Source organism: Dipodomys merriami, unplaced genomic scaffold (genome assembly GCF_024711535.1).
Source record: "Dipodomys merriami isolate MVZ:Mamm:240054 unplaced genomic scaffold, mDipMer1.0.p SCAF_12, whole genome shotgun sequence".
Classification (NCBI taxonomy): domain Eukaryota; kingdom Metazoa; phylum Chordata; class Mammalia; order Rodentia; family Heteromyidae; genus Dipodomys; species Dipodomys merriami.
Genome location: NW_027202493.1, coordinates 4,476,454 through 4,498,509, shown reverse-complemented (window position 1 = coordinate 4,498,509; position 22,056 = coordinate 4,476,454). Strand labels below are relative to the sequence as shown.

At 38.9% G+C, this 22,056-nt stretch overlaps 1 protein-coding gene across 1 annotated transcript in view; it reads left to right on the top strand.

Annotated features, from left to right (window-relative positions):
* The window catches only part of Adam9 (ADAM metallopeptidase domain 9), a 104,586-nt gene that overhangs the window by 50,083 nt on the left and 32,447 nt on the right, over positions 1-22,056 (top strand). Inside the window, exons 13-16 of the mRNA XM_070016125.1 lie at positions 5,404-5,496; positions 7,508-7,703; positions 16,474-16,579; positions 21,466-21,649. Of these exons, the coding sequence (XP_069872226.1) occupies positions 5,404-5,496; positions 7,508-7,703; positions 16,474-16,579; positions 21,466-21,649 (579 nt within the window). The remainder of the gene's footprint in view (positions 1-5,403; positions 5,497-7,507; positions 7,704-16,473; positions 16,580-21,465; positions 21,650-22,056) is intronic.

Below are 22,056 nucleotides of genomic sequence, written 5' to 3'. Positions count from 1 at the left end.
TTGGGTCCAGTGGTGGGGCCTGAACTCTGGGCCTGGGCACTGTTCCTCAGCTCTTCAGCTCAAGGCTAGTGCTCTACCTTTTGAGTCACAGCGTCACTTTTTCTTTTTTGCTTATGTGGTGCTGAGGAATTGAACCCAGGGTCTCAGGCATGCAAGGCAAGCGCTCTACCACTGAGCCACCTTCCCAGTCCCTTGCTGAGCATTTTTGAACAACAAAATTGCTACCTTTATCAAAGTATAATTGAATATGACAATAAAAACTTAACGTTTACATAGAGAAAACCTTAATTTATAAGGAAGACTATTAGAACGAGGAGAGATCTTTAATACTAGTTTTCAAGCATCTCAAAATCAAACAACTAGGTTTTTGTCTTAAAGGGAAAGTGAAGATAAACATACATCCAGCAGAAGCTGGAGAGGTGCAGGGAAGTGATCTGTGGGGCACTGATAGGAAAGTGTCAGCTGTGGCTGCAGGATTTTCAGGAAGAAGCCAGCATTCTGTCACTGTGCTGGATTCCTGAGAGAAGTTACCATAAAAGGGGAAAGGTTTATTTTGGCTCAGGATTTAGAGATTTCATTCCAAACTTACTTGGCCATATTGCTTTTGGCCTGAGTAAAGGATGAACATCCAGCGAGCCTGTGGCAGAGGAGGCTGGTAATCTTATGGTAGACAGGAAGCAGAAGGAGCTAGGGAGAGGAGGTGGAGAGAGAAAAAAAAGAGAGTCTGGGAACAAAATTTGCCCTTTAAAATCATTCCCCTAGTGACCTATTTTTGTCAACTAGGCCCCTTCTCTGGATAGCCCGTTAATCAGCTCTCAATCAATGAAGTCCATTGATGAGGTCAGACAGAACATATGATCACTGAACATTGTTGCCGTAGTGGCCTAAAACGTGGGCCTCTAGGGAGCATTCCAGACCCAGGCTGTAAGAGGGCCATGCATGTTACCTTTTCATGGTTGTGAGAGCAAGCAAAGTGTGAAATCTTACAGAAAAGAATAAAACATGACTAAATGTGGGTCAGGACAAAACAAAGAATAAGTTAATATATACATGTATGTACTGAGTCTACAGGAATTAGACATCTTTAATGAGTGCAGTAGGTAAGTTTTGACACATGTATACATAATTAAAAACTTATTACCATCAAGCTAATGATATCACCTTAAAAAGTTCCTTGTGGATGGGTGTTGGTGGCTCATGCCTGTAATCCTAGCTACTCAGGAGCCTGAGATCTGAGGATTACAGTTCAAAACCAACCCAGTCAGGAAAGTCAGTGATATTCTTATCTCCAATTAACTACCAGAAAACTTAAAGAGGCACTGTGGCACAAAGTGGTAGAGTGCTAGCTTTGAGCAAAAGAGCTCAGTACATTGCTCAGGCCCTGAGTTCAAGCCCATGACTGACAAAAAAAATCCAAAAAATTCCTTATGCCCTTTTGGTAATCACCTATTCCTCCCAACCCACTCCATTTTTAGTCAGTCCTGAGGCTTGAACTCAGGGTCTGGACACCGTCCCTGAGCTTTTTTGCTCAATTCTAGCATTCTACTTCTTGAGCCTCAGCTCTACTTTCTGGCTTTTTGGTGGTTAATTAGACATAAAAATCTTAGGGACTTTTTTTCCCAGGCTGGCTTTGAACCACAATCCTCAGATCTTAGCTTCCTGAGTAACTAGGATTACAGGCATGAGCCACTGTTGTCTGGTTTATACTCACTCCTTTATATCCTCAATTTTTTCTGGATTGTTTCCAACTTTATCTCACTATATATAGTAGCATGCATTTTGTAAGATTTTATAGACATGGAATGACTTTTGGTATCTTGGTTCTTTCACTCAGCAGAATTTTTGAGACTGGTTTATGTGCAGTTTGGACAACAGTTCCTCCCCACCCCCATTTCCTATTTGCAACTTTGTGTATCTGTCTGTTGATGACTATTTGAGTGGTTTTTAGTGAGTGTACATTACAAATAAAGCTTGGTAGGATAGTCACCTACTAGATTTTATGTGGACTTAGTTTATATCTCTCTTGGGCAACCAACCAGGAGTGGAATGACTTGGTCATAGGGAGCTGTGTGTTTGCACAGTGTCCCCTTCCCACTAGGGGGGTAGGGTGTTCAGTGCTACCATCTCCTTATTAGGACCTCATGCCTATTGGTCTACAGCATTGGGAGCCTGCTAGCTGGAGGATGAGGCCCCATTCTGGTTGTACGTGGCTAGTTCTCATGCTGATTGTGTGTGTGTGTGTGTGTGTGTGTGTGTGTGTCTGTCTGTCTGTCTGTCTGTCTATATTTGACATTTATGTATCTTGTGGTGCTGTGTCTGTTCAACTTGTTTACCTCATTTTAGGAACTTGATTAAGTGTTACTAGTTTTGAGAATATCTTCAGTATTCTGATATACATCCTTTGACTTATGCACATTCTGTCTAAATTGTTCCTTATCCTTAATTAACAGTATTCCCCCCACCAAAGTTGTAAAGTTCGTTTTTCGACATAACAACTTGTACTTCTCATTGTTGCAATGGGTCCACCTGTATCCTTATTTAAACAGTTTGTTTTTGCCCTTCCCCTCCACAAATTATACCAACATCAAATACAATGAAAGCAGGGGTTATACCGTGGGGGAGGGACATACAAAGCAACAAAGAAATCATCTTGTAAATATGTTAGAAACAATTGCAAGAAAGAAAAAACATTTGAATACTTATCTTTGGGGTTCATTTCACCTAACATCTGACTGTTTCTGCTTGTCTCAGACGTACTAGTTATTGCAAACAAGGAAAACCATGGGACTTATGTTTCTTTGGGCCTGGCTTGCTTCACTTAATATAATTTTTTCCAAGTCTTTCCATTTCCTAACAAATGAGGCAATGTCATTCTTTCTGATGGAGGCATAGAATTCCATTGTGTATATATACATTTTCTTGGTCCTTTCATCTGCTGAGGGGCATCTGGGTTGGTTCCATATCTTAGCTATGGTAAATAATGCTGTAATAAACATAGTTGTACTGGTAGCTTTAGTATGGTCTTGTTTGTGAACATTTGGGCAAATGCCCAAAAGTGGGATTGCTGGGTGATAGGGGAGCTCTATGTGGAGTCTTTTGAGGACCCTCCATACTACTTTCCAAAGTGGTTGAACAAGTTTACATTCCCACCAACAATGCAGTAGGGTTCCCTTCTGTCCACATCCCCTCCAGCATCTGTTGTTATTAGAGTTCTTGATTATAGCCATTCTAACTGGGGTGAGGTGGGATCTCAATGTTGCTTTGATTTGCATTTCTTTTATGGCTAGAGAGGTTGAGCATTTCTTCATGTGTCTATTGGCCATCCTTCTTTCCTCTTCAGAGAAGTTTCTCTTTAAGTCTTTAGCCCACTTATTTATTGGGCAGTTGTTTCTTTGAAGATTTGTTGTTGGGGGAATTAATTTTTTGAGTTCCAAGTATATTTTAGATATGAGACCCTTGTTCATTGTATGGCTAGTGAAGATCTTCTCCCAATTCGTGGGCTTTCTATTGATCTTGCTAGTTATCCAGTAGATGGAAATAAATAATTAAAATTAAATCAGAATTAAACGAATTAGAATCCAAAAAAACCATAGAAATAATTAACAAAACAAAGAGTTGGTTCTTTGAAAAAATTAACAAAATTGACAGACCCTTAGCAAATCTTATCAGAAAAAGAAGACAACACACCCAAATAAATAAACTCAGAGATGAGAATGGAAACATCACCACAGAAACAACGAAGATTCAGAACATTATAAGGGAATCCTTCTCAAACCTTTATGCTAATAAGTTTGAGAACTTGGCAGAAATGACCTTTTCCTAGCAAATATCAACATGCCAAAACTAAACCAAGATAAGTTAAACCATCTTAACAGGCCCATATCAAGCATTGAAATAGAAACAGCAATAAGAGACCTCCCATCTAAGTAAAGCCCAGGACCAGATGGATTTACAGCAGAATTCTACAGTGCCTTCAAAGCAGAGCTCACACCAATACTCCTCCAACTCTTCAATGAAATTGAAAGAGAAAGTTCACTACCAAACTTATTCAATGAAGTCATCATAACCCTCATCCCAAAACCAGGCAGGGACTCATCAAAGAAAGAGAACTATAGACCCATTTCTTTGATGAACATTGATGCAAAACTTCTCAACAAAATTTTGGCCAGTCGACTTCAAGAATTCATCCAAACAAAATCATACACTTCTGCCTGCAAGTTATTGTATAATTCATTTTAAGAGTATCTTTTAAAGATCAGACAGAATGTGCATATTTGATTAACTCTATTTGAACTTGTATGGATTGTATTCTTGATTTTTAATCCAAAAGTTCTTTGCCTACTCTCAACTTACTGAAGTTTTCTTTTTTCCTTCTTCCTTTCTTTCCTTCTTTCTTTCTTTTCTTTTTTTTTCTTTTCTTTTCTTTTTGCATTGCTAGGGTTTGAACTCAGGGCCTTGCTAGGCAGGTATTCCATGCTTCCACCTTTTTTTTTTTTTTTTGCTTCAATTGTTTTTTAGATAGGGTGTTGAATTTTTGCCCATAGTAGCTTCAGGTCATGTTCTTCCTACCTGTGCTTTCAATGTAGCTGGGATTACAATGTAAGCTATAATGCCTGCCTTTATTGTTAATTGAGGCTGGGTCTTGCTTACATTTTTTTCCTTGGCTTTCTGCAAATCCTAGTCCTTTTGAGCTCTTCCTCTTGAATTTCTGAGATTATAGGTGTGTGCCATTACACCCAGCTCCAGATTTTAGATTTTCCATTTATGTTAATTTTCTATTTTGACTTTTTGTTTTTGGTGTATTGCAAATTCATTATAGTTCATTTATCTTACAGTTTTTACTGTGAGATGGAGATGCTATTTGATCAGTGTACATTGAATAGTTGTGTTGAAATACCATACTGGCCCATAAATTTGTATAATTATTATATGTTAACTAAAAGAAAAGTGAAGTTTAATACTTTTATTAGGAAATATTTGTAAGCAGACAGGAAATTGGAAAATAGTACATACACTACTAATAGACTCTTTTAAGTCATTTTTCCCAAGTGGTGGCATCTGATAAGGATGTAGCACATGGTAAGAATTAGAGCACTGATTCTGCTATATTAACACAGGAGAGAAGAGATTTCTGTTCATTAAGCCTCCCAGTCTGTTGTACTCTGTGATAATACTCTGATCAGACTAAGGCATATATGCTGACTTTAGTCTTCTAAGATGTGTTGAGACCAAAATACTCGAAGCTACAGAGGCTGATCAATCTAAAAGTCTAGTTTAGGAGTTGTTTATGGAGAAACTTCACTGACACGGTTAGAATGAAGCAGATTTTAAGAAAAGAAAAAAAGACTTATTTGTGACCTCTAATAATCTATTTCTTTGCTCACAACTATTCTCTCTTCACAGGAGTGTGAGCTGGACCCATGCTGTGAAGGAAGTACTTGTAAGCTGAAATCATTTGCTGAATGTGCCTATGGTGATTGTTGTAAAGACTGCAGGGTAAGGAATTCCTTCCTGTTAGGAAAAAAAAAGAATAGAAAGAGAAAACTTGATGAACTTTGTGATCTTTCATTAGGATTTATGCACCTGGGTCCAGGATTTGTGAAGGTTTTGATCTCTTAAGACAGTGTGTGTGTGTGTGTGTGTGTGTGTGTGTGTGTGTGTGTGTGTGTGTGTGTGTGTGTGTGTGTGTGTGTGTGTGTGTGTGTGTGTGTGTGTGTGTGTGTGTGTGTGTGTGTGTGTGTGTGTGTGTGTGTGTGTGTGTGTGTGTGTGTGTGTGTGTGTGTACTCCTCTCCACCCATTCTGAGGAAGCTTAATTTCATAGGTTAATGCAGGTAGTAAGCCAGGGGTTCTAATGAAGATCAGTCATCAATACTGCTCTGATTTTTTTTTTTTTTGATGAATATAGGATCCAAGGTGTATTTTAGTGCTCTAGGAAGCCCTTCTTTTATCAGGTGCTAGTAGAAAGGAGATAGAGAAGATAGAGCCACTGGAATAATGTTGGTATTTGGTTATATGTGGTAGCTGGCTTTATGAAAGAAGTTAATAGGAAGGTGGAGAGTAAGGTAAACAGAAGAAAACTAGTTAATATTGTATAGTTAGGGATCTGAGGAGGTAAAGTCAGGAGAGATTAGTAGCTATATAGACATACATACATAACAAAACCAGTGATCATGGAGAAGAAAAGAAAAAAAATTAACATGAAAACCAAACATAGAAAGCAAAAAATGAAAAACATATAAGAAGAAGTAATGTTCAACTAATGTAGTTAGCAGGTAATGGGGAAGATTTAGCAAAGGAAAAGCAGAAGTAGGAGAGATGAATAAGAGGAGAGTTCTACTTCTTGATATAAGGAGGGTATAGAAGGGGAGTGTTATGGGAAGGAGGTGAAATTATGATCCAAAGAGAATACTAAAAGAGATAATGGGTTTCAGATAGCATAATTTTAAATAAAAGGAAGAGGGAGAAGCAAAATACAAGATGAAGTGTTAGAATATAGGAATTATAAAGTAAATGGTGTTGGTCTCATTTACAGAAGAGAATAACTGTATAGTTAGATAAATATAACACTCAAACACTTGAATCAATATAAGAACAAAGTCAAACAGGCTTATATTCAACATGAATTTATTTTTCTTGTTTGCCTCAATATATATATGTGTAAATGTATATATTAAAAAAAACAACGTAAGTATAAATATATATTCATAAGCAAAAATATATTTTCCTTGTATATATATAAATATATTATTATATAAACTTATCTGTAGATTGCAAAAGGCTGTTTTATGTTTAGGCCTTCCCTCAGAAGGTCTTACATGGGACAAGGGCCTTCAGAGTTCAAGCTGATGGCTGATGTGTCTCCCTGTGCAATGATGCACTGGGCTCCTGCAGCCTCTGGCTTCCTGGCTGTCTACCTTCTCAAATCTTAAATTTTTGCTCTTCCCTGCCAACTGTTTTGTCCTCCTTTCCCATACCTCTTATAACTGATTTAACCCCGAGTTCTATGGTAAAGTGACTTGCGGGTTGTTAAGCTGTGACTGCTTCTTAACACTGTACTCCCAGAGAAGCTTTCTCAATATGACAACTCTGCATTCTCTAGAAGACATTCACATTTTTTCCAATTAATTTATATTAGAGGAATTATTGGGCGAGAATATGCATCTTGAAAGTTTTGATCTGTGTTTTGTGGGTCTTCCACAAGTTTGCTAGTCTTTGCTGATGTCAACAGTGTTAATAACCAGTTGCTCTAAGGGATAGCATTGGTTACTAGCAAGCACTATAATCTGAGTTGGTGTAATAGGGTACAATATTCATTTGTTCCTATTTACTCTGCATTTTTAGTTTGCTTTTTATTTTCATTTGTCATGTTTATGAATTGCTCATTATTGGCCCTTGTTTATTTTTCTCTTGGGTTATTATGTCTTTTATTGTTAGAACTCTTCAAAATGTGACTAATTGGTGGAAATGTTTCTGATCAGGAATATAATTTGAATCTTCTTACCCTAGTTCCTTCCGGGAGGCTCTTTGTGCCGGGGAAAATCCAGTGAATGTGATGTTCCAGAGTATTGCAATGGTTCTTCTCAGTTCTGCCAGCCAGATGTCTTTATTCAGAATGGATATCCATGCCAGAATAACAACGCCTACTGTTACGATGGAATGTGCCAGAACTACGATGCACAGTGCCAAGTCATCTTCGGTTCAAGTAAGATATTCACAGTCAATCTCTTTGATTTTACCTATTTTTCTTCAGAGTTTTTTTTTTTTTAAAGGAAAACAAATGTTATTGATGGTATCTTTTCCCTCTCCTACTATATCTTCTTTCTTTCTTTTCCAGTGACAGTCATGATCATGAATTTTCATGTCTAAATTTGGTTGATTTTTTTCATACATATATGCACATATGTAGTATTGTTTTCTAGATTTTTGGGTTTTTTTTGCAGTAATGGGGCTTGAACTCTGGGCCTGGGTACTGTCCCTTAGCTAGCCACAGAGCCACTTGCGGTTTTCTGAGTGCTTTATTTGGAGATAAGAGTCTTAGGGACATTCCTGCCGTGGCTGGCTTTGACCCATGATCCTCAGATCTCAGCCTCCTGAGTAGCTAGGATTACAGGCGTGAGCCACAGGTGCTCGGCTGTTTTCTAGATGTTTTGTGTGAGGAATAAAATGCAGATCTTCATATATGTTATGCAAATGCTCTCCTAATAATCTCCTTCCTCTAACTACTAATATTCTTGTTTGAATCATATAAGGTTATTTGCCTGGTCTATTTTCATCCTTCACCCGGAATATTCTTGAGATCTATCAATATTAGTATATATATATCATAGTAAATTATAGTAATTGATTAGTTAAATGGACCATGATTTTGGTATACATTTTCTTAGGGATGGATATATAATGTGTGCATTAGTTTTCCCATATTTTTCTTTTTAAAGTTTTCATTTTTTATCAAAGGTATATGCTAGATTTAAAAAACCAGCTTACTGTATGGGGCTGGGAAGGTGGCTCAGTGGTAGAGCACTTGCCTTGCATGCCTGAGGCCCTGGGCTCAATTCCTCAGCACCACATAAGCAAAAAGAAAAAAGCCAGAAGTGGCGCTATGGCTCAAGTGGTAGAGCGCTAGCCTTGAGTTGAAGAGGTGAGGGACAATGCCCAGGCCCAGAGTTCAGGCCCCACGACCGGATCCCCCCCCAAAAAAAAACCCCAACTTACTGTATAGTATTTATTTTGAAAATTAAACCCAGCTCCCCCATCCTTTGCGGCAACAAGTTTTATTATTATTTTTAATCTAACTTTTTTGTTATTTTCACTAGGTCTTTTTTTTTTTTTTTTTTTTAATTTATTTATTTATTTATTTTTAAATTGTATTTTATTTTATTTGAGAACATATTGTACAGAGGGGCTACAATTACATGGGTTCACTAGGTCTTTAGATATCTCTTGATAATGCTGCTTTTTTTGATTTTTTTGAGGGATGAAAATTAGTTTTCCTTCTGTTTCTGTTTTCAGCCCTGACCTATCATCCATGTACATGTTCTTTAATTCTGCATCTTCTCAGCATGGATTCATTGTAGTTTTAGAGCAGTGTTGACTGCTCGTTGTGTAATAAACATGCAACACTATCCACAACTGACCTGTGTAGTAGGTTATAGTTGCTTTTCTGCCTTTTGTTTTTTCTGGAATAGTTCCTTTTTTTTTTCTCATTCAGTTAGTTTTGTGTATATTTACCACTGATTAAACTGCAAGAGGTTAGCCTCTATCCTGGTCTTGCCTTGAGGTGTTCACAGGCATCCAGTGTTCTGTTCATTTCAATCTATTTGGAGGATTCTGAACAGAAGATCTCTTTCCCCCTCTTCCCGCCCCACATTCCTTTGGGTGTTGTCTTATAGTCTTCTGAATTTGTCAGAATTCTTCAGAGAACAGAAGCAATAGAGTATGAATGTATGTACATGTATACATACAGATATAAACACATATGCAGATACATACCTCACACTCTGAATTGACACACGTGGTTATAGAAGGCTAGTAAGTACCAGATTGCAATGTGATCAGCAGAGGTAATGGTCTCATTCTAGGCTGAGTCTAAGTGCTTTACAACCAGTAGGGCTGGTGAAGTGGTTCTAGTTTGTGAGCCAGGAAGAGCTGGTGTTTCAGTTCTGTTCCAATGGCAGAAAAAAAGCTGATGTCTCAGTTTGATTGAGAGTCATTCATGAGGACAATCTGCTTTACTAACTCCACTGAATTAAAAGTTAACCTCAGCCCAAATTGCCCTATAGACAGAAAGTCAGTATATGTTATTTTACATAATAAAGAGGTAAGAGAGGGAAGAAAATACGGACATTTTATCACAGTTATATTTGTACCAAAATAAAGAGAAATATTGGTGATAATTACAGTTCTCATTCAGTAATAGTTCATGTGGTCACCTGTCTATTTATTCCATATTCCCTTTACTGATCCTAAGTACCTCAGCTGGTTGTGATTTTTTAACCTGGTGGGGTGACTAACCCACCATTCCTGAAGGGTCTAGATGCTTAGGGGTCTTGATTTGATTGTTGCAGTTTTAGTAGTAATTTTAGTGAGTGGGACTGGAAATACTAAAACTGTTGTAAGGGCTCTCTAGTATTGCAGACATGCTGTTCTTCCCCCCATTGTAGGACAGTAGTCAAGTTTTCACTTAGTAATCTACTAGTCAGGATCAGTTGTCTAGTCAGAGTAGTAAACTCCCTCTTTGCCTGAAATATGAAGAGCTCAACATGGTTAGATGTTTTACTTCTCAGTTCGTTGGAACCCTTCTGACAACTTCTGGTAGAAGACTATTTCCCTTTGAAATGAAGACCTCTAACCAGCAGAACATAAAGTTATGCAATAATAAGTATAATTTTGCTAGTGGGTTACTAGGGGTGACAGTGAGTTTTGCCAGTTACATTTCTACCCCTGGATTCCCCTGACTCTGTTTTGGGAAAATAAGCATAAATATTCAGAGAATATATATCCTTTTGAAGAACTTTACCCTAGTCCTTCAAGGTACTACCAGTGCTAGCTAGTATTTCTATCATTCATTAATGAGATAGCCACTTTGAGATCATGTGGAACAGGCTAGCTAGCACAGTGAATTCCATAAGCACAGCTTCATTGCTGCTTATCATTTGTTCTGAAATGAGTTCCTTAAACTCAAGCAAAGCTGTACGGAATATCATGGTGGTGGGTAAGGAATTTGGTAGATCCATAGATGCTAGTTTTGCAGGAGCTTGTATGTAGAGACATTCAGCAAATCCACATCCAGAGTGTCTATTTCAATAAGAATTAACACTGGCTCTTCCTTCCTGGAAAGGGAAGAGCAAAATCTCCCTACTTCCAGGTTCTTTGGGCTAATCTCTGTAGGGAATGTTACCAGTTAGGTTCTTTGCTGCCAGTGGACTTGGTATTTAGCAATGACTGTAGCAAAGTCAGCTATTTTTTCTGAGCTCATGAATAACCACTAACTCTCCCACTATGGGTACTTTGTTTATGAGCCTTTTGGGTAATGAAAGGAGTGGCTGGAGAAAGCGGCTGGCTACAGTCTACAGACTGGATCATCCTATCTGCTTGATTATTAAAACCACTGGCTACAGTAAGTCGATAGGTCTATAATTATATATCTGTTTACCTGTTCTTCCAGGCATAGCAAAGAATCAGGTACACTTGATGGATGTCCTAGAAAATAGCTATAGTGTTATAGATGTCCACTCTTGGGGGGTGCCTGCCTAATTTGAAGAACCTTTTGTAATCTCATCATCATTCTTTTCCTACTCTGTCAACTCATGGTGGAGAATTCACCTTGAAGTAATAGGTGCTGGCTAGAAGAGAAAGATCTGTGCAGTTGGAGTGAGGATTGTGGATAGTTGGGCTTCTTCATATAATTAACCTGTGCTTTTGAGGCCAGCTTGTTTCTAGTCACATGCATACCATTTCCATTTTATGATGTTGCATTTGCCAACTTCTTGGCTTAGTAGGTCAGATGACACCCAAGTTTATGAAGGGCAGCTCATGTTCAACAGTAACTTGGGGGCTCATGGCTAAACATTCAGTTTCTACTAACTGCCTAGTAGCAGATCAAGAGTTGTTTCTGAAAAGGAGAGTAGTTATACAGAGCTTTGCTTTAAAGTTCTGTGCTGTGATTCACCTTTCAAAAACTGTTGAAGGCTCCACATAGCATTCTTAGCCAAACTTCAAGTATTTGAATTATGTGGCCTAAGTGGCAGAGCATCTTACATGGCATTCTGGACCTGTTGCAGAGCCTTCTTCTCTGCTGGGTCATAGCCAAAACAAGCCGTAAATGGTCCAGAGTGATACAACCAAACAGAGAATACAGTCATACATTGGTTAATGATGAAGATATATTCTGAGAAATGTTGTTTTAGGAAGTTCATCATTGTACCAGTATTATAGGTATTTTAACACAAACTAAGATGACTGTGACATCACTAGGTGATATAATCTTTTGCTGCTTTCCTTGTATATGAGTTCTGTTGTTGAAATACAACACGAGTCTCTATTGCCTTCAGATTTTAATGAGGCCATTAGGTGTTAGGTACTTTTCTGGTTGTGGAGGGCCATAACACCTCACTGGTCACCTTAGAATGAATGTCTTAATATATCTCACACTGTAGTAAGATCACTGAGATAGATAATTCCTGAGTGTTTCTTTGATTAATTTATTACCTTCTGTCATGCAATGTCTTCCAAAGTTTATAGTGTTTGCTCGTTCTTTCCTACTAGATCTAGTAAACTTATTTTCAGTTTAATAGACTGGTATGATTTTTAGGGGAAGTAATCAGCAATGAAGAGCCCTAAAATTAAATTATGACCTTGGGTTGGAGTTGACATAGTCATGAACTAAAGCAGGGAAGGTGTACTGTTGACCTTGACTGCCGAAAGCACTTGCTTCTTGTTGGCCACGCTGACAAGTGTGGGGAGATCACAGCTCAGCCATGTATTAGAGGATATATGGATTTGCCCAGGTAATGAACCACAGCTGGTACAGCATATGCAGTTTTAACCATCACCTTGGTTAAGCTTGTGATAATCCACTTTTACTCTCTAAGAACCTCTCATCTTTAGCAGATAAGTGAAATGAATGGAAATGTGGTGAGATTCACTGCTCCTGAATCTTTCCCACACTGACAGTCATACTAGTCTCTGCCATCCCTCCAGAAATGTGGTATTGCTTTAGGGACACTATTTTACAAGATAGAAACACTCTAGAAGGCTTCTTCCACCTGACCTTCCCACATAATCATCTTTACAGATCAGGGAACCAAAGCAGGGCTCTAGCAGTAGCTCCATAAGTGCATTACAATTCTGCTTTCTGGAGCTATGGAAAAACAGCACATGTACAAGATAGGTTGGGGAATCACTGGGTCTCCCATGTGGAACCTAAAAAGGAAACTTAAAACATTATTTATTATCAAATTTTCATGAGTGCTGGGCCTCAGTGATTCTAGACCTGTTGGAAAGCTCCTGTGTTATCAAAGGGACTGACTTTTTTTTTATTTTTAAATTTTTACTTTTATCATAAAGAACTTGTACAATGAGTTGCCATTCTACAAAATTGTATTTATGAATACAGTGAATTTGGATCAGTGTCATTCATCCTTTTCTTTTCATCATTCTCCTCTCATCCCCCAACCCTAATCTTTTTTTTTTAACCCAAGGCCTAACATCTTGGTCTGATTGATTGCGTCCAAATCTTAATCTTATTTGCTGGTTTCTCCAGCAATGTACCACAGCCTGGGTAAGTTATAAGGGATAGAAATTTGTCTGTTCACAGGTCTGGAAGCTGGGACACCCAAGATGTTAGGATCTTGTTAGGTCTCCATGCTGTGTCATCACATGGTGGCAGGCAGAAGGACATAAGATAAACAGGAGAAAGTTTTACCCTTTTCTAATATATTAATTCTGAGAGAGAATTAATGGGGAGAGCCCTCAGAGCCTAATCAACTCTTAAACACTTCCCCTTTTAATACTGTTACAGTGACAATTACATTTTAACATGATTTTGGGATGGAATAAACATTCAAATGTAGCAGGTACTATAACAAGGTAACAGAGTGGGCAGCTTAAACAACAAATATTTATTTCTCCTAGACCTGGAGGTTGGGAAGCCCAAGATCAAGGTTCCTGCTCCTTTGGTTCCTGGTGAGGGCTCTCTTCCTCACTTTCCACCCGAGTCTTCATGTGGTGTTAGAACAAAGAAAAAGAAATCTCTTTTCTTCTTTTTAGCCCACTAATCTTATAAAGAGGACCCTGCTCTTATGATCTCATCTAACTCCTAAAAGGCCCATTTCAAAATTGCATCCCATTAGGGCTTAAGGCTTCAACCTAGAATTTTGGACTGTTTAACCATTCAGTACATATACATAATTCTTCTGGTGAAGGCCATTGATCCTTTAGGTATGGCTGAGATAATGATTAATCGAATACATTTGGGGGACTGCACTATTTCCTACAGAGACTGATCTTCCCTTCATCTAAACAGTGCTGTTTCTATAAACTATCTCAAATCAGGCTATAATCTGTTGCCTACTTTTTGCTCTATCTCCTTGTGCTTTGTTCTAGCCACCCAACCAGACAAAATGATGGAACCTTTCTAACTCCTAAAGGGGCAGTAGTAAATGCAGAATCTCTGCTTTGTGAGCCTTGGCCAATAAATTTGGCCTAATCCATTTCCCCTACACTCTTTTTTTATTGTGAAAATACCGTACAGAGGGGTTACAATTACATGAGCAAGGTAATGAGTACGTTTCTTAACAAGCATTGTTGCCTCCTCCTTTGTTCCCCCTTCCCATCCCTTCCCATCCCTTATGTCTTGTACATCTCATTGTTGCAATGTGTCCACCTGTATCTCTATTTAAACAATTTGTTTTTTCCCTTCCCCTCCACAAATTATACCAATATCAAATACAGTGAACACAGTTTCCCTGCACTCTTAAGATCCATTTCCTTATCTGTGCCTTGGATTTCTGTCTATATTAATTAGAAACTCAAGTATTCCTTTTGAAGAATAGCGAGTCATTTTTTGAAGTACAGTGAGTGTAGCTCACCTTTAGGTATTGCTTGGACTTGGGGGTAGAATTGACTTGTATATGGCAGCTGCTTCAGGGGCGTCAGTATGGGGTTAATTTCCTCAGATGGTAAGGAGACCTCAGAAGGAGGAGCAAGCCCCTTGCACTGCAGGTGAAAGGGTTGCAAAGTAAAGTCATGCCCTAGATAATAAGGGACCATGGTTCTTTTTTTTTTTTTTTTTTTTTTCTGGTTGGTCGTGGCGCTTGAACCCTGGGCTTGTGCGCTGTCCCTCAGCTCTTCAGCTCAAGGCAAGCTCTCTACTGCTTAAGCCACAGCATCACCGGTTTTCGGTTTTCGAGTGGTTTATTGGAGATACGAGTCACGGGATGGAATTTGCTGCCCGGCCTGTCTTTGAACCATGATCCTCAGATCTCAGCCTCCTGAGTAGTTAGGATTACAGGCGTGAGCCACCGATGTCTGGTGGGACCATGGATTTTATGTGGAAATTCCATGATGAGATTGCATTTCCCCAGTTCTATGTGGAGAAAAGTTGTCAGCAGCAGAGAGAGGATTTGGATAGTTGCTGTGTAGTCATTCTGCTGAGAAGTCATGAAGAAGACCTAAAGGCAGGGCAGCACCTGCAGTGAGCTTTGTTTTAATTACACCTGGGTGCCTTGGGTTCCCATGGTGACAGCCTGCACTGAACACATCCCTGTGTTTCCTTCATTGGCTGCAGGTGATTGGCTGCTGCTTGGGGGGAAAAGTTGCATTTCAAAAAGCCAAGAGTAGATGGACACTTTGTCCCCTGTCCTAGGTTTTTTTTTTTTTTTTTTTTTTTTTAACCAGTCTATGGATTTAGTAGGGATATCTAAGCCAAGCACCTGCTCACAGTAAATAAAAAACAAGAGAGCTGAAGATTCACTTCTCCAGCCTGATGTAGCCAGTTGTGCAGCAGGGGTATACCTGACAGCAGTGGGGGGCAGATGCTGATATCAGCACCACACCACAGTGCGAGTTCTGCTGTGAAGTTCCTATTGCAATGTGTGTAGGACCCCAGTGTGTGAGTCCAGGCTTTCTATGCAATCTATGCTTTCCATTTCTCCCTCTCCTCTCCTCTCCTCTCCTCTCCTCTCCTCTCCTCTCCTCTCCTCTCCTCTCCTCTCCTCTCCTCTCCTCTCCTCTCCTCTCCTCTCCTCTCCCCTCCCCTCCCCTCCCCTCCCCTCCCCTCCCCTCCCCTCCCCTCCCCTCTCCTCCCCTCCCCTCTCCTCTTCTCTCCTCTCCCCTCTTCTGCTCTCCTCTGCCCTCCTCTGCTCTCCTCTGCTTTCCTCTGCTCTTCTCTCCTCTCCCCTCCTCTCCCCTCCCCTCATCTCCTCTTCCTTCCTCTCCTCTGCTCTCCCCTCCTGTCTGTTCTCCTCTCCCCTCCTCTGCTCTCCCCTCCTTTCCCCTCCCCTCCTTTTATCCCTCCCTCCCTCCCTCCCTCCCTCCCTCCCTCCCTCCCTCCCTCCCTCCCTCCCTCCCTCCCTCCCTTCCTTCCTTTCTTCCTCCCTTCCTTCCTTCCTTCCTTCCTCCCTTCCTTCCTTCCTTCCTTCCTTCCTTCTTTCTTTCCTTCCTTCTTTCCTTCCTTCCTTCCTTCCTTCCTTCCTTCCTTCCTTCCTTCCTTCCTTCCTTCCTTCCTTCCTTCCTTCCTTCCTTTTCTTTCTCTTTCCCTCCCCCCTCCCTCTCCCTCTCCCTCCCTCCTTCCCTTCCTTTCTTCCTCTTTCTCTTTCATTCCTTTCCTTTTGAACTATTTTATGGGTCGGGCCAGTGACATTTTCAGAGGTGTGGAAGTAGTTCGCTCAGGTGTGTGGAATGTCATAAAGAATACTTTTTATTTATAAATTGCCATAACTTTTTTTTTCTCTTCTAAATGTTTAATGTTACAGAAGCCAAGTCTGCCCCAAGAGATTGTTTCATTGACGTGAATTCTAAAGGTGACAGATTTGGCAATTGTGGTTTCTCTGACAATGAATACAAGAAGTGTGCCACTGGGTAAGTGGAGATGAGGTGTGGAGGGCTGTGAGGGTTGGGGATCCAGTCATCTCTAGTTTCTCTGTGCTCTTTGGGCCTGCTGGCTCACTCTTCACTCAAATACCTGACTTCAAACTTAACATTTTTCTACACAAGATGTGTTAGGAACAAAACTAGTAACATAGTTCATCCCTTTACCTGTCAGCTCTCTCAAATCTGAGTTTTAGAATCCTACTTTGTTTATCCTTGATTTATAATGACTCCCAACTAAATAACTTGTCATTTTTCTTTCAATAAAAGATTCAATTAACTAAGCCCCAAGATAAAGGGTACAACAGAATTAATTCAGACTAACATTATTCTAACTCTATAAAATGACCTAAAACTTTTTTATTTTTATAATTAAACAATATGAAATAATTAACAATATGAAAATTAGAAAGATGAACGAAGTCATCCCTTATTTGAATCCATGTGTTTTTAGTCACTTTAGTGCATTTTCTCCCTCATGGTGTCTGCACTGAAGATACTTGCACTGGCATTTTACACAGTAGGAATTATTGCTACTACCTACTCTGCTTCCTCATCTGTCAGGCAAATTAAGCAGCTATAGCAAGACAGTGCTTGCTAGTGAGGAGAGATAGCAGTGGTGTCTTAAACATGAGAGAAACACTGACATTCTTAGGTCTTCATGCTGCTTGACCTTACACAGCAGTTAGTCAGTGATGGTGACTTTTTCTTTTTTTTTTTTTTTGTTGTTGTTGGTTGTGAGGCTTGAACTCTGGGCTTGGGCGCTGTCCCTGCGCTCTTCAGCTCAAGGCGAGTGCTCTACTGCTTGAGCCTCAGCACTATTTCCAGTTTTCTGGTGGTTTATTGGAGATAAGAGTTTCATGGACTTTCCTGCCTGGGCTGGCTTTGAACCATGATCCTTAGATCTCAGCCTCCTGAGTAGCTAGGATTACAGGCGTGAGCCACTGGTGCCCGGCTCTTTTTTGTTTTTTGTTTTTTTTTTGAAGAAACTTCTTTCCTTGGCTTTGTGTAGGAAGTCCTTCTTTATCATCTCCCTGCCATACCCACACACAGGTGGTTTTATTACTTCTGTGGTTTTATTTGCCATCTAGATATCATCTGTATGCCAAACTTGCTTACGTATGGTCTTCTGCCTTCTACCATAGGGCCTCTGAACAGGAGGTTCCTTCTTGGTTTTGTTAATTATGCTCATGTCCAAATCTCTGGCCAAGTAGGACTTCCCTAAGGAAGATTTCTAGTTTGACTCATGAGCTATTAAAGGTATCTTGTTTAACTTCTAAATAATTGGTAATATTCTGGCTGTTTGATTTTGAGTTATAGTTTAATTCTATTCAGAGCATGTTCTGCATGGTTTTCGCTTTTCAGAGTAGTCTGAGATTTGCATTATTGTCTGGGGTGAATGTTCATGTGCAATTGAAGAGCAAAGTGTATTCTTCAGTGTTGGATGTGCAGTTCTAAAAATGCCAACTTGATTGATAGTGTTATTCAGTTTTCCATATCTTCTAGGGAGGGGGCAATTACCAATTCTTTCAGTTTTTGGAGAGGTAGATTAAACTCTAGAAGTTCTGCAAATTTTTGCTGCATGTGATTAAGTCTTCCTGATGAATTGATCCTTTTATTACTGCCAAAATTTTATCATTATATCTTGAATAGTCTTGTGTATTATTTGCTATAGTCTCATTTCTTTTTGTGACTACTTACTTACCACTTTCCCTCACTAAACTGTGAGACCCAATGTGTTTAGGATTAATAATGCCTGGGACATAATGCCTCTTAAATGTTGGTTGCCTAAATGAGTGAATGAAGATACAGCTAGTCTTAAGTTAAGAATGAGTGGGTGGAGAATTAGATGGAAGGAATTGAGCAAAGACCCAAGGGTCTTTAAGGCAAACCTGAAGGTAACGAGGTAGATAGACCACATCCTTTTTTCTTTTTCTTTTTTTTTTTTTTTGGGTCCGGTTGTGGGGCCTGAACTCTGGGCCTGGGCGCTGTCCCTCAGCTCTTCAGCTCAAGGCTAGCGCTCTACCACTTGAGCCACAGTGCCACTTCTGGCTTTTTTCTTTTTGCTTATGTGATGCTGAGGAATCGAACCCAGGGCCTCATGCATGCAAGGCAAGTGCTCTACCACTGAGCCACCTTCCCAGCCCCCCTACATCCTTTTTTCTGTTTGTTTATTTTTCTGTTTTGCAAACATGATCTCACTGTTGTCAAGCTGGCCTCAAACTTGAGAACCTCCAACCTCAGCCTCCTGAGTACTAGGATTACAGATGTGTACCACCATGCCTGGCTCACTTATTTCCAGCCCTTTTTGCTTTCATAATTTTGTAACTATATAATTTTATAATTACAAAAATATAGAAATTTCACTTGTCTAACAGAAGTTACTAGTAGCTCTTTTCTTGTGTGTGCTGGTACTGGAGCTTAAACTCAGAGCCTTGTGCTCTTGTTTAACTTTATTGCTCAAGGCTGATGCTCTACTTCTCAGGCCACATCTTTTGGAGGTAAGACTTCTGAATATGCCTGCCTGGGCTAACTTTGAACCATGGTCCTCATTTCTTGGCCTCTTGAGTAGCTAGAATTACAAGCATGAGGTACTGGCACCTGGCCTAGCTTCTTTGTAACTCATTTGAGAAACATTTTATAATAGTAATCTAAGGTTCATGTAGTTTTATGAAAATATAATTTGAAATTTGACTCCTTGGATTTGAATCCTGGTTTAGCCACCTAACCTCTGAGAGACTTTGGATAAATTTCACCTTCGTACCTCATTTTTGTCTTCTTTAAAAGATGGAGAGAAGCATCTGCTTAGTCTTAGGATCTTTGTCATTGCCATCATCATTGCATCATCACTGTTTTACCATCCCCATCATAGGAAGTTAAAAAATCTAGAAAAATGTAAAGGAAGTAATGACATTTTTAAAAATTTTCTTCTGTGACACTCTTAACTATACACCACTTATTCATGTTCTGATTGTTCCTTTGTTTGAAAGGGAAGACTGGATCATTCTTTCAGCTTTTTATTTGTTTATTTTTATTATATAAGGGTTTTTTTTTTGGTGCTGGAGAAATAACCCAGGGCCTTGCTCATGGTAAGCACATACTTATATACTTATCACTGAGCTAAACCCGCTGCCTCTTAAATTCGTTAATTATAAAATTTTAGCGTACAGAAGAATAGGGCAAACAGTACAATGAACACAAAAATATCCCAGATTTAAATATTTTTTCTATGTTTTATCATTTTTACTTTGTTTAGACTTGACAGACCATTTTTTAAGTAGGTTCTGGGAATGACCATGTACTTCTGATGTTTTCACAATTCATCTCTGGCAACTAAGGCCATATAGTGTACCTTGTCATTTCTAACAGAGTTATCAGGTCTAAGTATCACCAACACCTAATCTGTTCATATTTCCCAAACTGACCTCAGTTCATCTTTCACAGCTAACCTCTGTCTACATCAGGGATCAATCAGGGGTCACACATTGCATTTGGCTGTCATGTCACATAGTCATTTGAAACCTAAAATATCCTCCTTCACTTTGTTGTTTCTTTTCAAGGACATTGACCTGTGGAAGAAACTGAACTAGGTCAGTGGATCCTTGTTTTTGTTTCCTTTGAAAATTTCCTCTCTGTGTGGCTTGACTTGTGCCACTGGATTTTCTTTAGCTCAGAAACTAAATCCGAAATCTTACGTGATTCATGTGAAGTACTTTTGCAAGGATGATTCAGTGATATATTGCATTAAGGAAACACATAGTACTATTGTCTTCTTGTTGGTGATACTGGTGGCAGTGAAAGGATTTTACTATTGGAAGTTTTACATTTTACTATTGGAAGCTTACATGGGGTAGTGAGATTGTAATATATGAATGAATACTCAGTTCCCCATCAGTGTTTAAACTCATGGATGATACTTCACTGAAGCAATTGCTTGAATTGTAGTACACTTACCTTTAATGTAACAATGAATATCTCTTCTGACATATTTTTGGTTATTTGAATTTTTAATTGTAGGAACTGTCTATTTGCAAGTTTTTTAATGTTATAGTTAAGTCTTCTAATTATTTGTAAAAGCTTCTTATGTATTAAGAGGTTATATTTATATAATTATATAAATACTAATATCTGCTATTAGTATTTAACACTATTAATCACAATACCAGGCACTCTAAATATTGATACATAAATCTTTTAATATTTCAAACATTAATAAATATGAACACATTACATATTCATATATTAACATTTTCCTTTTACACTTTAATGTGTGATCAAGACTTTATATGGAATGCTGAGAGTATCATGACAATATGAATTTTGATGAATCCAAAAGACATTAACTGAAGTCTGCTTTATGCTATGCACTGTTCTGGGGTTTTCATATCTAATTTTGGCCACAATGTGGGCATTACTGTTTCCTTTGTTTGCCATGAGGAAACTGAAGCACAGAAAGGTCACCTAGCAAATAAATGGCTACATAAAAATAAACACAAAATTGGGAACAATGGTTAACTCTTAAGGTAGAGTAGAGGAAAGGTGGAGACTTAATAGCAACATATTAAAAAACAGGAGTTTTAGTTATAAAAGCAAGGGCTTCAGTTATGTAAAGTAGCTTTTATAAAAGCTGCTGTATATAATCTTACTTACTAGAACTATAGCATTTAGAATTAAGGAAAACAGAGCTTCATTTGTTTTCTTTGCTTCTTAAGCAAAGGTCTTAGTGTCCTCCCCTCCGCTCCCCGCTTCTCTCTTTCATGTTTAAACAGAGCTGCTATTGCTCTCAAACACTTTCACTCTGAAATTCCCTCCTTTCAGCCAAATAATGGCAATGCTGTCTACACACAAACGTTGGCACTATTTCTCTTGCTTTATAGGAATGCGTTGTGTGGAAAGCTTCAGTGTGAGAATGTACATGACATGCCTGTGTTTGGAATTGTACCTTCTATTATTAAGACACCTAGTCACGGCAGCTATTGTTGGGGCGTGGATTTCCACCTGGGCTCAGATGTTCCAGATCCGGGAATGGTGAATGAAGGCACAAAATGTGATGCTGGAAAGGTAATCTAAGCATTTTATTACCTGCAAAGTAAAATGAAAATAATTAAAAAATTATTACACAGAATAAATGCCGTTCTCTTCTGGTTATAAAAGAAAATTTGGATTTATTTTAGAAGTTTAGACACTAAAAAGATCTCAAGAAGAAACTTAAGAACTATAAATCTACCATGTATATTTTCTTCACTGTGGTCATCTAGCATATGTTTTCTACATTGCAATTTACTTACTGTATATATTTCCTTCTGTCAATATGGTGTAAATTATTTGCTAGTTTGCTGTTATTGGGACATTTAGGTGACTTCTAGGACTTGGCATGTGTGCTGTGCACTGTTCTACCAAAAGTGTTGTAGTGCCCAGTCTATGCTTCTTGACCATGGCTGTTTGGATCAGATATAGCCTATGACTTG